The sequence below is a fragment of the Electrophorus electricus genome, chromosome 16 (genome assembly GCF_013358815.1).
Source record: "Electrophorus electricus isolate fEleEle1 chromosome 16, fEleEle1.pri, whole genome shotgun sequence".
NCBI lineage: Eukaryota > Metazoa > Chordata > Actinopteri > Gymnotiformes > Gymnotidae > Electrophorus > Electrophorus electricus.
The window spans coordinates 9,203,614-9,221,484 of NC_049550.1; the positions used below are offsets into that span (position 1 = coordinate 9,203,614).

The following is a 17,871-nucleotide window of genomic DNA, read 5'->3' on the forward strand; positions in this document are numbered from 1 at the left end:
ACAGTGACATGCGGCAGTCTATTTATTTCCTTCCGCCTGTAGTGTGCAGAACCCGACAGGTAGCTCACCAAATCTTGCCCCTGTTCACCCAATAGGGGCGCCCCAACTTCTAGAGCGTTTAGGGAGCAGGGGCGGGGCTACATACAATGGGCTGATGTAGTGTTAGCTGGCTGGGGCTAGCTTGGACCTTCTTCGATGATGCACCGGAAAAACGGTATGTCCCATTTATAACTGCTTAGTATTATCGATGCCTATGCGGCAAATATACTTCAGTACTAAAGGATAATGTTCATTACAATTCAGTAACATTAGCTAACAGTTTTATTTTTTTCAAAGCGGACCCTCCTCTAAAACTGTCCTCTTCGGTCCGCTAGCAGGCAAGCTAAAAACAAACTTAATTTTTGAAAACACGGGACGTTGTCCTTGCTAGTTCTAGTCAGTATAGCTAGCTTATACATTTATTGTTTTTTGATATATTGTGGGAAATCAATGTTTTAACATTTACGAGGATTTCGCACCGGATTCATTTGCGAAGGACAGTAAAACTCGTAAAATAGCTAGTTAGGTAGCTAGCTAGCTAGCATTTTTCTGAGTTTAATCTTAAATGCGGGTGCATTTCTGGTAGTCCATTTGTTCGACTTAGTATAAGCATTATAAATAATTCCGCAGTTTTATTTCAGTTATAAATGATTTTGGACAGATAACTAGCTGGCATTTCCAAGATATTCCAAGCGGGCTAGCTAGCTATCGCGATAATACGAGAAAGGGTCATGTAGTACAGGGAATGTGCTTTGTGGCACTGTGCTACACAGCCCTTTTGGTTTTCACTGCTACGATGCGCAAACCTCGCTAAAGTGATTGTCATCTGATTGACGCGATAAGTGGAGTTTGCCTAGGTAGTGCATTCTACATTTACAGGCAGATGTGTGCCGTGTCAGTTCTCTGAGTTTCCAGCTCATCACGTGTACACGGGTGCTTCTCGTATATCCTAAGAATACCCTGGAATTTATGCGCTAATACGTTTTTAATGACGCAGATGAAAAGTTATTTCTTTTTAACACTATGTAACTTTCCAGTAATAACGCAATTTAACGCAAACATCATATTTTATGATTGTATTACTGTTGCTGCTCTATTAATTTGCACTGTTAAACTGAAACTTTTGCAGAATTGACCGTTTGCACTTGACAGGTTGCCCTGCTGGGTAAAACTGGTGTCCGTATTCCACAATCACCTCCTGCTTCATAGCCTACGATGGTTGATCCTCATCCACCATGTTTTCAAAGGTGTTAAGGCCAGAAGACTAGGCTACTTTTCAGGTTCCATAAATATACACTGACGGCTGAGATACTGGTAGTAGCTTGTGTGGACTATATTACATTTTCTCTTATTGAAGATTGTAATTGGTTTGCTGTGGCATATTGTTATGCCTTTCAGCTTGACACCTGCTCAGAAGGGCAGCTTCCATTGTGACATGGCAGCGATAGCTAGAAAGCTAGTATCAGATAGTAAAGCACAGCTTGTTTTGCAGAGTGATTTAAAAAAAAATTTTTTTTTAATGCTTCAGTTGTAGTTTTGCTTTCCTGTCAGTCTTTGTAATGCTAAAATCCAGAATTGCACTAATCTGCATATAGGTTTATTGTTATTATAACCGCAAGACAAATGACAAGAATGATGCAAAAAGATGACTAAATTAAATTAATACATTGTGGTGTGTGGTGACCGCTTCATTCAGTTAGCTTGTGTAGTGTCGGGTTTAGGTATGCCATTAATTTGTGTCTGGTCCATAAGTGTTTGGGTCTCTAAAAGCCTTTCCTCAATCCTTTGAAACTGCTGTCCTGAGTGGCTCTGCAGAAACATTTTTTTAAAATTTCCGGATGTTTCTGCCTTGTTCTCTACCCTGACTTGCCAACGCAATTCCACAAGAACTGTGAAGACAGATTGCATACTGAAGCACCGACTGTGCGTCTGTCTGCATCCCACTGGGTTTCCATACTTGCCTAGTCAGCTGTGAGGCCACCCTTCCCTTTTCAGACGTGACCATGGCCCAGTGAAAGGTTTGAGGTGAGGCCCCAGCATACAATGGGACATGCTGGCTGGGGATGGTGTCTGGGCCTGGCCCAACAGCTGGCCCCCATCCCTTGAGGGACCATCTCTTCATTCTCAGCCAGCCTGTGAGGTCCTCACCCTGGGCCCTGGAGCATGGCATTCCCCTTCTGTTGCTCCACAGTTCCATCCTGCGTCACAGACCCGGCCTGTGCCTCACAATCCATCATCATTATTTAGTTGGAGTAGAAGGGATGGAATTCAAGGGACAACACTTTTGCTGAAATAGAAGATAATCTGTAATAGGCTACAATGTGAAATTGGCTGTTCTGGTACTGTGTAATAGGGTAATCTGGGTGTTAGTGGGCCAGTAGGGTCTGTTAATATGAATTGGATTAAAAAGAAATTGAACAATATGGGCAGTCCTAGTTTTTCAAGTGTGTATATGAAGGATTTGCTTCCTATTCTTGACCATATTAATGTATAAAGAATGTGAACAAAGTCTTAAAAATAATGTTGAGTGCGCTAAAGTTTAGGGATTTTGTTTAGTGAATCAAATTATTTCAGTTTTGATTAAACTTGTGCTGTCACCCATTCTGATCCACAATGGAACCTTGTAGCCTAATAGACATTCTAAGTTGTGGTCTTTTTTTAATATTTAATGCTTATCTTAATCTGATATATCAATATTTTCTTCAGTACTTACACTGTTGAGTGAATGTTGATCTTAGTATTAGGTCTGTATTTCATTTATTTCTGTTTAACTATTCATAACTATTCCTATCTCATGCACATCACATATGACATTGTAATATGGGGAAACTGGCATTTCTGTAGTTATCTTGTGCAAAAGCTATTATAATACAATGGATTTGGCGTTAAAATCCTGATTAAAAAAAACAAAACAGATTACCTATTTTAATTATCTGAATTTTATGATAATCTGCATTACTGGAATAGCTGTGCCTATTGATCTTTGTTAATGCAGAAATGTTTCTGAACACTCATTATAACCCATCATCACCACATAGCCCAGAGTCTCAGCTTTATAGTGCTTAGAGGCCATGTTGAGTCTGTGAATTACATTGGCTATGCTACTTTATTTCACCTTTCTTGCTGCATGTGCATATTAGATTTCTAGTGGCATGCTCCACATGCTCATATGAAACGCCTCACCTACAGTTTGTAAGCTTTATTCTAGTTAATGTCCAGAAATGTGGGTATGTGTCAAGATGGCTGCTGTTTTATTTCAGAAGTTGGTGTTAATAACCTTACCCTATGCAGCAGTAGTCTCCTAAGCAACCAGTCTGATGGCACGGTGCACCTACAGCTGCCTTAAACATGCCCTGGAGGAGCGCGTGTGGTGTGGCAGCAGGCTCGTGCCTGAAGGCTGTGTAAACGGCAGGGCCAGGGCAGAGGCCGGACATAAGGCCTCCTTCTGCTGCTCCTTTGATTCAAGCAGAGCTGTTGAGTAAATGGGCTTTGGAAGTTTATCCCTCCCAGTGTTTGCTGCGGCCATCTCAGCTGGCCTTTGTAAGGGTCAGTGTAGGCCACCGCCCCTGCCCCATTTATCCTTCATCTTTGACTTGAGTTTTTTGGGTTAATTTGGCCATGATATATTTGCTAGCAGCAGCTTAAGTGGAAAAATCATGGTATTACAGCACAAACGTAGAAGAGTTTTGCAGTCATAGTCTATAGGTGTCCTGTACAGTGCAATTAGGATACACTTTCTGTTTTAAGGGGGAGTTGTGATTCTAAGCAGTATGCTTTTTCAGAGTTATAATGTTAGACATAGGCTATTACTGAATTTTAAAGTCTTTTCATATTCCTGAAATTTGCCAGTTATTAATAATATTATTATTGTTGTTAATAGTTGTGTTCATATGAGTAGCAGGCTCTGAACAGCACCCCCCCCCCCCAACCTTACACATCCTTTAATATATGGGCAGCCAGGCAACTTTCTTCTGCAAACACAATCAATAAACAGAGATAGCTACTGCATTTGTGTTCAGAAGAACTAGGCCCTACATCAAACACTGCTCCACATTTGTGTTATATCAGCAAATAGCATGCATGAGCCAAACAGTCAGGACCATTCGATAGCCTCCAGCAGTTGGAGTCACGAAGACACCTGTTTACTTTGGCCCGCAGAGCAGATGGCCGTCAGTTAGCTGACCCTGAGGAGGGAGCCTGCAGCTGAGGATCAATTAGAAAGTCACCACAAGACAAGCTGCTTGCCCAGTACCACCAGCTTCAGTGGTTTCCCCCAGCGCTCGGTGTACACAGGCTCTGGTTGAGGTCCCACTAACAGTAGGGAAGTCTGCTGCTGATGTCACTGACAGCCAGAGCTGTGGTCTCTTTCAGGCTATTTTTGTGCTAGGAAATTAGGCAAAACAGTAAATGGATGTTAAACATGATTTTTTTCCTATTATTTTTCCATCCAAAGTTTGTTTTTAAATTGCTTTGTTCAAATATATTTGAATTACAGCATTTGTTTCTTTAAAAAAACCAAAACATTTCTGGTGGATTACTGCAACTCATTCACAACTAACTGCCATTCTGAGATATCTGGCTAGGTTATATAACTTCTGAGCTGGTGGTGGGGATTATGTGGCCTAAAAAGTTATATATTCAAAGGCTTTTTTTGTGTACAAGACCATTATATCTGTATAACTACATGGCATATTCACATTGATCTAAAATATATATTTTATGGGAATGCATTTTCAGGCCATTAAAATACAATTCATCTTAGGATTTGATTACTTCCAGAGTCTAAAATTGTTGGATGAAGTGAATTCCAAGAATATATACAAATCAACTTATTTTGCAACTTTTTAAAAAATTAATTATTTATAAACACTTTAGTAGAAGGCAAAAACTGTTGTGTTGGCTTCTTTTTGGCTCAGTAATTACTCTGTGGGTTTTGTTTGTTTTAGGCTCATACAGCTATAAAATGCATAACAAGAACCAAGGCTAAGACTTTCTTATTTCAGTAAAGATGTTCATACTATATTGCGATTATGTGTTTTTGAAAAGTCTGACAATAACTCATTTCATATCATGATATTGTTATATAATAGTGTTACACTGCATTTTCTCTGGCTTGCTAAGGCCCTGTTTTATACTGTCTTGTGGCCTTAGACTCTCTGGTCTGAGCCTGCATAGAGAATCGTATTGACCCACTGGGACTATTGGCTCAGTAAGGCTGGGAAGCCCACAGAAAAGCCCACTCGTATAAGCAGTGCTTGATGTGATGAGTGTGGACCATCAAATACATAGCCTGGGCTTCAGATACAGATTCTGTAAGCAGAACTGTTATTTCCACTTTGGTGCTGGCAAAAGTCTTCCTTGGGATACCCATACATGTCTTCACAGGTCTGCACTTTGGCGGAATAATTTCCCCACATGCAAATGTGTCTTCTCCATACGCAAAGCTTGTGCTATGCATGCACATGCAGCTTGCCGGGCACTAGAGTGGTGTTTCACAAGAGGAAATATGAGAAAGCAGTGCTTGACTCCAGGAACAGCCAGAGAAAGCACACACTGCGTCATCTGGACCTTGAAGCTTCACCATGCTGGCCTCTCTTTTCTCAAAAGGCATTTTGTGGAAGTGTGTCTCAACAATGAAGATATCCTTTTTTCTTAGGACACACTGAGTGACTTATTGTTTGTAGTCGTTCAGACCCCCACACACGCTCTGCCCCCCTCCAACACTTGCATGTGAGCACACACACACACACACACACACACACACAGAGACATTCTCTCTCCCTTATTCTCCCTTTCTTCCAGCTCCCTCTTTCTAAGCAACGCGCAATGCTTTTAACATAATTTGGCCTATTGTTTGGCTATGACCCAGGACCCCCCCTCAAGCCTCCAGTCAAAGAGGGAAGAAAAAAAACAAAGAGGGGTGAGCCACTGCAGTCCCTCAACTAGCCAGGTGTTTCCCACTGACGTCCTGCTCCCTAATGGCAGAGGCCTCGTGCTGCAGCTGCCTGCTAAGGCCTCTTTTGTGTGGGCCCATTGTTGGCCGCACACCCCTTCGCTGATTCATGGGCCGCGCAAGGGGAAGACCTTTTGGAATGACAGCCACTAGCTTATCTGCACCGCTCCCCTGGTCCGTGTGTGTGTGTGTGTGTGTGTGTGTGTGTGTGTGTGTGTGTGTGTGTGTGTGTGTGTGTGTGTGTGTGTGTGTGTGTGTGTGTGTGTGTGTGTGTGTGTGTGTGTGTGTGTTTGAGCGCGTGTCTCATTGTGAGCTCCGCGCTCTCTTATTGGTCCGTGGGCAACGACTCGCTAATGGGGGAATGGTAGACATTGTACCTCCATCTGCTGCGACTCTCATTGTCCCAACCGCCTTCTGTGGAAAAAAGATCTATGGTGCACAGTCCCTTCTGCTTCGTGGCTGGGCGTCTGCGGGCCTGTCGCACGGCAAGTGTGGAAGCGTTGCTCCTCTTCTGGTTTTCCTTTTGGAGCAAGTAGAAGTGCAGATACAGGAATCTTTATGTTGTATGAGACAATCTGGTGATGCTGGCTGATGCTGGATTGAGCAAAGTTATTTTTACTTTAACAAGAGCACTTTTGAAGGAACTTTCCTGTGTACTTTTGGGGCTGTCTGTTCTAGCTGGAGGTGAGTGACTGTTTGATTTAACTGTTTGATTTAGTCTCCCTGTCAAGTTACTCATTTGTTGATTTGGTCTGGAAAGTGCATTTATTTTACATTCTTAGGATTTTTCAGTCAAATCTTTTGTAGAATGTGATATGCATTGCAGTGTTTGATCTTATTAATTCACTCTTTGCACAGTATTGTCCCTGCTCCACATTTTCTCTCCAACACTGTATGAGGAGTGTTGTCCTCTGTGTGAGTTGCAGGTGGTGTATTGCACTTTGCATATCCTTTTAAAGACAAGGTCTTCCATTCAATCATGAAAAAAAGTGTTTTACCAAGGTGCAGTTGACATCTGTTGGTTGTTAGAGATGTTTTCTATAGCGACATCATTTTATTGTTATAGATAACTCCTTAATCTTAATGACGTTTTATTTTCAGCTGTTTTTTCATGTGCACTTAAAAGCATGAATGCAAATACATCCCATGCATTGCTTCCACTTAGTGTACGATGGCCTGGCCTTTGCAAAAACTAGAATTGTTCTTCTTGACTCTTGTGAAATGCTTACAGCAGCTACAACCCCTTGGGCTGGTATATATTAAGCCTTGTATGATTCACCATAGAAAATTCTTTTAAAGATAGAAATAGGACTAATCCTAACCCTAGACCTTCAGTTTAATTATGGTTAACTGTAGAAACAGTCAAAAAAGGAAACATTTTTAATAGCTCTGTTTCATTCATGGGTATGATAACTGATGATGATAATGTTGGTGGTTTGGAAGGGGTTAAGAGTACTGCATGAACCTCAGGACGGTACGGTTGGTTGGCGTGGGCGGGGGGCATTAGCAGTCTGCACTGCCGTTACGTTAATGCAGAGGGGGATGTTTGTGCTCCAGGGCTAAGATGAGGTTTCCCTTTATGTCATGTGACCTCGGGCAGTAGAGAATATGCAGCAGTCCGTTCCATTGAGCAGAAGCAGGAGGAGGACACCAGTTGCTCACCCCTCACCCCCCACCCCGGCGGCCTCAGCAGACATCTGTTGCCCTGCTGGCTGCGTCCCTGCGACCTGTGCGCTGGCTCAACCCTCTCTTTTGTCTCAGACAGGAGCTGTGCAGACAGCACAGCCTCCGCCCCACATAATATCTGCCAGGGCCCTTAAGGGACACACACACACACACACACACACACACGTTACCTCAGGGACCTCCACTCTCTACCTCTGGCTTGCTGTGTTAGCTTCTCTTCTGCATGGCCACACGCGCACTCCCACACACCCACCCACCCATGCGCGCACTCCCACACACCCACCCACCCACGCGCGCACTCCCACACACCTACCCACCCACGCGTGCACTCCCACACACCCACCCACTCACGCGCGCACACACTCCAGCCACACGACATGTGTTACATATTCATTACCGCTTCTTTAGTGACACGTGTTTGGACCGCAGTGCCTCACTGGCAGAGTTTGAATAATGCCAACAAATGAAATGGAGACAGTGTGTCTCACCTTTCTTTAAGGCTCTGAAAGGGTCGAACCGAGGTGTGGGCTAGGTACTGGTCAGTATAAGTGGACTGACTTAACTATTTAGTCTGTTTTAACCCTTTATCATCTTGGGTGTTTATTGGAACAAAAATGGCAACACAGTATTCCATCAGGAAAGATCAGTCGGTTTTCTATGGGTAGCAGTGTCAACGGGTAAAGTTAAGATGAACATTTTTTTCTAGTTTTGTCATAATTTGATTTTTTTTTTTAAACTCAGAAATCAGGCAAAACATGTTTGCACTAAAATAACCTTAAATTTTCTTTTTCCATTTCATTCCTTAGTAGAATTTAGAGGTGCCAGGACTTAATGTCTAAGTAGTAACAAAATAGGTTCTTCCAGGCTTTGTATTTCTAACACGTAGACACGTTTTGCAGCAGTGGACTCTCCTGTTCAGGACTATGCGGTTATTATTCCGGGTGTGCTGACAGAGAACTTTCCATTAGTTGTGTCTTTAACATTAGTTTCAGTTCTTACTATTTTGCATAAGCTAACTGAAGGAGAAGGAAGCAGGTGAGCCTAGAGAGAACATTCTTTGATGGTTCAGTTGTCTGTCTGGCTTTTGGTCTGTATCATTTCTTGTTGAGCTGTGTACTTTTTATATTAGGGATCTTAATTTGGATGTAGTTAAGAATATTTTAAAATGTTTGTTTATTTTTATATATATATATATATATAGAATATAGAATTTCCCTACTTGTTGACGTTTCAGTGATCCCTTTTATAAACTGCAGCATATAGGTTATATTTTTTATCACATTTATATTTTATGTTAATAAATATAACTATATCTACAGTTTATGTGTTTAAAAAGTTTTCAGTTGCTTAAACAATGTTTTACCTACTTTCCCATTTGCTGCTAACCTTGTTTGCTTATAATCTGTATGTTGAGGGTAACTATCAGAATAATAGTCTGGCATGCTCTTTTGTTATGGCACGACAAGTCAGACACACTTGAAGCACCCCCCCACCCTCTATGTTCACTTCTTTTGTTGGACTGGACTAAATTATTCCCACTCTGTTGTGGCATTTGGAAGGGACATTCTTCAAGCAGCTGCAGCCTAGCAACTGCTGGATAGTTGCCAGGCAGCCCCCTGTCTGCCTCCTCCCCAGTTAAAACTCAGCTGTCTGTTTGTGTACAACCACTTCCTACTTATCTGTGTAACCCTTTCTGAGCTAGCAACGTCACGTTGTAATCCGTGAATGTGTGGTCGCAGTAAGCTTACCTTGAACATGCTTCTTGGTGCAGCTCCCATCTAGAACAATGTGAAGTTTTGCTTTTCTTGTTATTATGGTGTCATATGAGGAGATGGGTAATGACATACGTCTGTGAACATGATCTGTTCACAGATCTGTATATATATATATATATATCAAATAATCTGTATTCTCTGTAAAGCAGAGCTTTTTATCTCTATATCCTCCTACAAACCCATAGGAAAATGTATCTTAATCCATCTAGGAGATCTAATGTACTTTTTAATTCCACTATGGATCTTCCACATTGAGCTTCAACATTCAGATGCTCCTAACAACTTGCTTATTGAATTGTATTAGATTAGTGTTTGACCTAGTCGCTGCCTGAGTGGTAAATCTTCAGAGTGTTTTGTGTGCCTGACTACCTCACTGCTGTTCTTAGTTGTGATCCATCCAATCTCTTTGTCCCTCTTCCATCCCAGGGTCACATGACCACAGCAGTCTGAGGGACGATTAGCAGACAGGGCAGAGGTCTGCAGGGGTCATCGGCAGCACGGCGCTGAATGTCTGTGACAGCTTCATGGGCCTGAAGGACCATCTGGATGATGGAACAGGCCACATCTTTGACCTGGGACTGGATCTGGACTACCTCCACGTGAAGGCCGTAGATCGGCAGGCTGGTGCTGATGCCGGTCCCAGGATGGACAGGGGTTTGTCGGACGCTGCCGAGGACGCAGCCCCCTGCCCCAGAAAGCCCACACCCTTGCCCCAAGGTGACTCAGAGGAGAGTGCTGGGTCCGATGCTGAGGTGGAGCGCGGATGCAGTCTCGCCCCTAGAGAAGCGCTGAGTGATGGACCTGCCCGAGCCAGCCATCCGCCGCTCTGCAGGTCTCCATGTCTGGATCTGGATTCCCTGGGACCACCTGAGGTAGCGACAGAAAAGCCGGGCCCTGCTGACGCCCTCAAGGAGTACCAGACCAAGGTGGAGTTTGCGCTAAAGCTTGGCTACGCTGAGGACTTGGTCCGACTGGTTCTGAGCAAACTCGGGCCGGATGCGTTGATCAACGACATCCTGGGTGAGCTGGTGAAACTCGGCAGCAAGCCGGAGAGTGATGGCAGCACTCAGACCTCGTCTATTTCCACTTCTTCTTCCCTGGCATCTTCTGGTTCATCGTGTTCTTCAGCATGTAGCTTTTCAGACTCAATTGATTCCCGCCGGTCTGAATCTCCGTCTCTCCTGGATGACAAGGATAACTTACGACCCATAGTGGTGGATGGAAGCAATGTAGCCATGAGGTGAGACTCAGAGTTAAACATTCATGTTCATATTCATTCATTCATATTCATTCATTCATCACATTCATTGTACACCATAACCATTACTCTTTACCTTCACCACAGGCTCAAGATTTCAGTGATTCTGTCCAACATCCAGAGCTTTCAGCTTTTTTGTCTGTTTTATTTTTAAGCTGTTGGTTTCCAATTTCTATAAAGCATCACAAATTATAGATTATTTTGTTGAACTCAACATAAAGAAAATAGGTCACAAGAGCATTACACATGCCTACCAAAACCAGAAAAAAACATAAAGCTAGGTAATGGAGTGTTTTTTAAATGTAGGTTTTAATCAAGTGCAGTATTTATTTTAGGAACAAGCTCTGATTTCTTTTCCACAACTATTGTTCTGGAAATCAGGGCTAGGAAGTATTTGTGGCAATGATGGGTTCTCATCATAATTATGTCGCAAAACAACTTATGTCTCTGCATGTGTCTGATGGGATGGATCATTTGGAGTTGTTTCGACTGTTTTTTGTTGTTTTGTTCATGTGTGCAAGACAGCACAGGACATCTTCAAAGGCAGCAAGAACATTTAGCATGGAGTCGTGTGTGTAATGGTAACTGCCTCTTTCCTTTCAAACCTTCACTGTAGCAGTGAACCGAGAGTAATATCACAGCCAGCACGAGCAGAAAAGAGCAACAGAAAGTAAAAGTGGCACGGTGGCTGCAGAACCTAGTGTGGGATATATGCTCCAAGTCAGCTGTTTTGGCTGAGGGAGTTTTAAACTTCATGTTCATTTCGTAATTGTTCAACTATGCTTGTTCTAAGATGAATAGTAATGATTTAGCCTGACCTTGGAAATATTGATAACATTCCAAAATGATGATTATACCCCAACTCTTGACACCTGTAATTTCAGACAAAATAGGCTCTGTCTTTAGCAAGCTGACTAAAATAACAGTGCTATAAAATGTTATGAATGCTATGAAAGTGTTAATTTGCATTGTGTTGCTTCCACACTCATGGTACCCTGATTTACATATGCAGAGGTCCAGTCAAAGTTGTCTGGTGGAGCCCTGCACTTCTACCCACTCTCATTTCAGGGTGAAGAAAAGGGTTTTTATTGTCTGATATGTGTCAAAAAGAAATATGCTGAAACTGAATTTTTTTTACTTTGCTCAGTCAGCTCTTTTCCATTTCCCTTCCTTAGTTCAGACCTTGTGAACACGAGCTGCTTTATTATGATTCAGCTTGACCTTGACAGGGCAGTTGAGTTAAACTGTCATTCTTCGATCTTAGGTTAGTGCTTTCTCCTGTGCTCTGAACATTTGGCATTCAAAGATTGTCTCATCGCCGGAGGAATCTGTTAATCATGTGGGGACAGACATTGTTAAACCACCGTCCAAAGCATTAAACCTTGTTTGTTTTTTTAAAATAATTTATCAGAGCATCATACTCATAGTAATTAATAGTAATAAACATCAGGATCTGTACAATGGAAATGTCATACACGTGGTGTTCGATTTATTTATTTATTTATTTGTTTGTTTGTTTGTTTGTTTGTTTGTTTGTTTATTTATTTATTTATTTATTTTCAGCTTGGTTTATTACACTGCATGTAACTTCTGTTCACAAAAAATGTCCAGTCTGATTACTATGACTATACAATGACTTATGACTTATCACAAGGGTCTTTTATTTCTCTTTGATTGTGCATATTTAGGTATTTAAGTAATATTCATTTATTTTCTTCTAAAAGACTCAAACAGCTTACTTCAGGTTCTCCTATGCACTGCTTTTGCAGGACTTTTCCAGCTGCACTTCATGTCGAGATTTACTTTAGATACCCCGTCACGTCTCAACTGCATCTCAAGTCTTATCTCTCCATCTGCCTCTGTCTCTCATCCTGCAGCCATGGCAACAAGGAGGTGTTCTCCTGCCAGGGCATTCAGCTGGCTGTAGACTGGTTCGTTGAACGTGGCCACAAAGACATCACAGTGTTTGTGCCTGCCTGGAGGAAGGAGCAGTCCCGCCCGGACGCTCTCATCACAGGCAAGCCCAGCCTACCGTGGGGCCTCTCTTGGCCGGCTTGCTCTTTCAGTGGCCAGTGGCGGACTGGCGGCAGCTGAAGATCTTCTATTCACTTTTTACTGATGATTCTTGAACTTTGCACGTACCAGTGTTTTCTATATATTCTACAGTTTATAACGCTCCAGATAATTAATATTTAGGCCAGATTTATGATATTGCTGTAACTGAGGTTTTCAAACAACAGCAGACCAAACCTACTAAAACACTTTGTGTGTACCATGCGTTCTGTCTGTGAACTCGAAACTAGACTAAGATGTTCGCAATCAAGATCAAGTTGTTATAGATTATATAGAAACAAATGGCCCATGCTACATTATTACAACTTTTTAAAGATAGATATGAAGATGTGGTCTTTATTTTATCCCTCTAGATCAGGAGATATTGAGGAGACTTGAGAAGGACAAGATCTTGGTTTTCACACCCTCCCGTCGGGTCCAGGGCCGCAGAGTAGTGTGCTACGATGACAGGTTTATTGTCAAGCTCGCTTACGAATCAGATGGCATCATCGTCTCCAATGACAACTACAGGGACCTGGCTGTGGAGAAACCAGAGTGGAAGAAGTTTATTGACGAACGGCTTCTTATGTACTCGTTTGTTAACGATAAGTGAGTGCCCCCGATGCTGCCGATTTGTTAAGGATATTGCACGCAAGTGGTACTATTCTGACGTATCTAAAAATATTCCGAGTGGAGATGATTTATAGCAAAGGTAGCTAACCTATCTCATTGAAAACCGCTCTATCAGGTTTATGCCCCCTGATGATCCTCTGGGTCGCCATGGCCCCAGTCTGGAGAACTTCCTGAGAAAAAGGCCCATTATCCCAGAACACAAGAAGCAGCCCTGTCCATACGGTAAAGCCTGTACAGTTCATGTCCTATTCTTATGTTTGCTTGTTCTTAACTCTTTCACCGGTATTTTCATCTGTGATATTCTAAGTATATCAAAATTATATTGAATCTTGCTGTCAGTGTGCCTTGTCACCTACAAACAAATATACTAACAAAACACTTAAGGGAATTCCACTGATCTTTTAAAATTTCAACAATTTGTTCTTTGAGAAGTGGACATGCAGAATGTTTTAAAAGTAAACTGATCTATTAAAATATTTGTGAGAGAAAATAGGGATCATGATGTCTGCAATTCAAAGTCAAGGTGTTTCTAGCCATTCTGCGTAATATTATGTGATTTAATATTATTAATAATATAATATTAATGTGTGGTTTTAAATTATTCGAATACTTTGTTCCTGTTACTGTCATTGTGAACAGCTCTGACGAGGAAAGCTTCTCTAGAATGGTGGATGTTTCATCAAAACAATATGAATTACTTTATTTACTTCTTTGTTAATGAATTGGACAAAAAATGTTGAAGAATTGGTGGGTTTTTTAAACCATACCTTAAGGGAATAAGTCACTCAAATGCCACTCAGGTTAACTCCCTTTTGGGGAGGTTGCATATGCTAACTGGCACCCTCGCTAGCTTTAATTCAAGGCCATTGGCATTCTTGTGTATGGGCTTCTCCTGTAGCAAACGGTGACAAACTCCTATATTATCTCCTTTAGGAAAGAAGTGCACTTACGGGCACAAGTGCAAGTTCTACCACCCAGAGCGTGGCACACAGCCACAGCGCGCAGTGGCCGATGAGCTCAGAGCCAGCGCCAAGACATCTGCAGCCAAAGGCTCAGCCGAATCAGGCCTGGTGAAGAGTCACAGCGTTCCCGGGGGCTCACGCTCAGATAAAGCCGGCGACGGCAAACGTTCGCATCCAAAGAGGCAGTCGGAACCTAGCACACGTGCTCTCTCCTACAGTGACGTGGAGGAAAAGCTGAGCTCCAAAGCCAAAGCGGAGCCGCCTCGGAGTGGCCTGTCATTGCCCCCGGCGCAGGGTGGACCGTCGCCCTCCTGCCACAGTTACCCGCAAGACCCAAGGGAGCACGCTGCATGTCCCTCCAAAAACCACATGATGCCCGCCTTCGCCCAGACTGATTCTTTCCCTACCTGTGAGTCTCCGGACCTCAGCTACTACTCGATGGTCCGCGCCTACTCCGGCCTCGGGCTGTCTGCCCAGCGCAGTCCGGAGCGCCACTTCCCGGCAGACAGCGACCCGCGGATCAGCTCGGTGGCGTCGGACTGCAGCAGTGAAGGCAGTGCCAGCTCCGACTCGTACGGCACGGCGGCCCACGTCGAGCGCTCGTGCATGAGCTCGCCCGAGTCGCTGCTGGATGACGCGCTCAAGTGCCATCATCACCACCACCACCACCACCACCATCCTCCACACCACCATCCTCCACACCACCTAAGCCACCACCACCGCAGGCAATACCCAACACCCCACCACCAGGGCCGCGTTCTCTCCCCGGCCCCTACGTCACACGCTGCCTACCGCCACGGCATGGTCCGCGCGCACGGCTTCCCACAGGATGACCCACTGCCGCCCCCTCCACCGGACAACAACTTTGAGCACCCGCTGCCCTACGTGGCCCCGCTGCCCCAGCACCATATGGTTGGTGTCAGGTCCAGCTGCCCTGGAGACTACCCTCTTGTGCCGCAGGGAAGCGCCCACCCTCAGAGCTCCCCCCTGGGCCGAGGCCTGGTGTCCACGCGCCTGGACAACGTGTCTGACTCCAGGCTGTACGAGCCTTCGCCACTGTTGCCCCGGAAGCCATACCTGGGCCACGATCGAGTGGCCAGCTGGGATCAGTACTGCCGACAACCTCCGCAGCCCTGCTATGAGCCCTTCACCTTCCAGAGCCTTCCAGAAAACCGTGAGCAGGCATGGCGGGCACCGTGGGGCCGGGGCACCCTTCCTCCTCCCAATCTTCCTTCTCCTCACCCGCCACACTCTCCCCACCCACTGCCTCACCCGCACCACGAGCCAGCGGCTCTCAGCCGCTACCAGGAGGTGCGGGAGAAGGTGTTCGTCAACCTGTGCAACATCTTCCCCACTGAGCTCGTGCAGCTGGTCATGGGGCGGTACCCTCATGTGACCGACGCCCAGCAGCTGGCGGCTGCCATCTTGGCCGAGAAGAGCCAGTCAGGTTACTGAGGGCCCTCTCGGTTTATTTTAATTGTAATACATGGATTGTTTTCATCTGACTTGCATATCCTGAGGAATACTGACGCGTCTGCGGTGGGCGCTCCAGGTCGTGTCGAGTTATGCAGTGCTTCTGTTTAGAAGTTCCATAAAAGTTGGAAGGAAACCTGTAATAACACCCACAGCAAAGGCAAACAGTTTCAGCCTTGGATTACCCGTTTACCTGTTCATCTGGCTATGGAACCAGAACAGCTGTAGTAGCAATTTATCTACCTGAGAAGTGAGTGTGTGTACTGATGTGTGTGGATTATTTATTTTTTGTCTGTATATTTCCTGTAAGGTTTTGCTTTATGTTGACAGTTATGTTCAGGAGAGCATGTACTGATTCACAGGGCACTTTTTTTATTGCTGTTTATCAAATTCTAAAATGGTTTGGTAACTTATGGCAATCAAACAAAAGCTGATGGAAGGCCAGATTATGTATAGGCGTCTACTATGATGATGTTAATTATAGCAGACACGAGGCTCAAATACAGATACCTGACAGAAGGAATCCACCAAATCCAGTGTAGGTGTAGGGCAGGACCCTATCTTCTTCCTTCATGGCAATGAAAATCAGTTTGTTGCCCTAGCAATCTTGAAGTTGTTAAAGAAAATGGTAGCTGATTTAACTGCAGAAACTTTATAGTAACTTCCGTTTTCTTCGTCCAAACACATTCCCACATTTCTCTTGCCTTTCATTGTCTTTGTGATACAATGCTTACTCTCACATGAAATTTTATGCTATTTAATTTTTCAGTGTCCCTCATAATCCCCTTCCCCTTAACCAATTTTTATTCAAATCATGAAGGATTGGTTCCTTGGGGACACGCACGAGTTTTTAGCCAAGTGAAGTATTATTTTACTGTGTATTATTTCATTAGTGTAGTTGTGTTAAATTATTATGATTTGCTGTTTCCTACAGGTTTTCTTTAAGCTTTTGCGGTTTTGTTCTGTTACACAGATGTGTATATTCATGTGTGGCTGTGACTGTGTGCTTGTCTGTATGTACGGGAACTTGGGTGGAAATTTGTCTCGTAAATTTTATGGTGTTATAAGATACAATGGCAGAGCCTCCCAAAAGGGGTGTGTTATAAGAAGTAGAATTTTGGGAAACTTGGCCGTGATCCGATTGTAGCCACAGGTGTAGTGTATTCATGATGGGTGCCACCAGCCCTGTCTGTGTACCTTAGTTTTAGTAAGGGACGTCTCTGGCTTCGCATATGGGTGCATGCTACTATCACTACTTGTCATCTTCATCCTAGTCCTCAACAAGCAGTCAAGAGGTGCTCCTGATTGGGTAAAAGCTTTGCGAGGTCATATGCTCCAAAACTTCCTATCCAGGTATCGAGTCTTTTGAAGTCATTTGTATCTGTTCCTGATGTGACCTTGTGGTAGCCAGAGAATACCTGTCCTTGTTGATACAAATTGTATCTTTTTAACTTAAAATCAAAGACATTTATATACATATAATCTATGGAAGAAAATATATTCACACACAAATATGTACAATAAGTAGTACTTGTGTAATTTAAGAGAGATTTTGGCAACATTTTATCATTACTTCAAGGAAAATGTTTGAAATGTTTCTTTTTGTGGGCTAAGCAGAGCATAAAATGCATCTTTTAAAAGGAAGTAGGGTATTACAGTGATTGAGATATTAGCCATTTTATTTATTTTCTTTGAAAGCAAAAATTTATTTATGATCTATACCTTGAATTTAAAATTGGGTTACTGGGGTGTGAACTAATTATTCATAGATAGATATTACTTTTTTTTTTTTTTTTTGGTGAATTTGTACTGTTTGGTACTGTTCTGGGCTGTTTCCCCAAAAACTTTGTAGTGTAAGGATTATATTTATATGGTAAAGTGAATGCTTGCTCTGATGGTTGCTGAACCTTATGAGTGATTATTGTGCTCTGACATGTTTGGGGAAACCCTGCTCTGGCAGTTTGATTTGGCTACAAAAAAGTGATCCCATAGGCCTGTTTAACATACCCATAAGCAATTATGACAGAATGTTATTGGATG

The 17,871-nt window shown here is 43.3% G+C and overlaps 1 protein-coding gene across 1 annotated transcript; it reads left to right on the forward strand.

Annotated features, from left to right (window-relative positions):
• Positions 1–136: 136 nt before the first annotated feature.
• LOC113580343 (probable ribonuclease ZC3H12C) lies at positions 137–17,492 on the forward strand. Its single transcript, XM_027014839.2, has 6 exons — positions 137–214; positions 9,880–10,693; positions 12,589–12,728; positions 13,138–13,372; positions 13,512–13,618; positions 14,330–17,492. Exons 2-6 carry the CDS (start codon positions 9,978–9,980, stop codon positions 15,811–15,813), a joined length of 2,682 nt encoding a protein of 893 aa, XP_026870640.2. The 5' UTR covers positions 137–214; positions 9,880–9,977; the 3' UTR covers positions 15,814–17,492.
• The last annotated feature ends 379 nt before the right edge of the window (positions 17,493–17,871 follow it).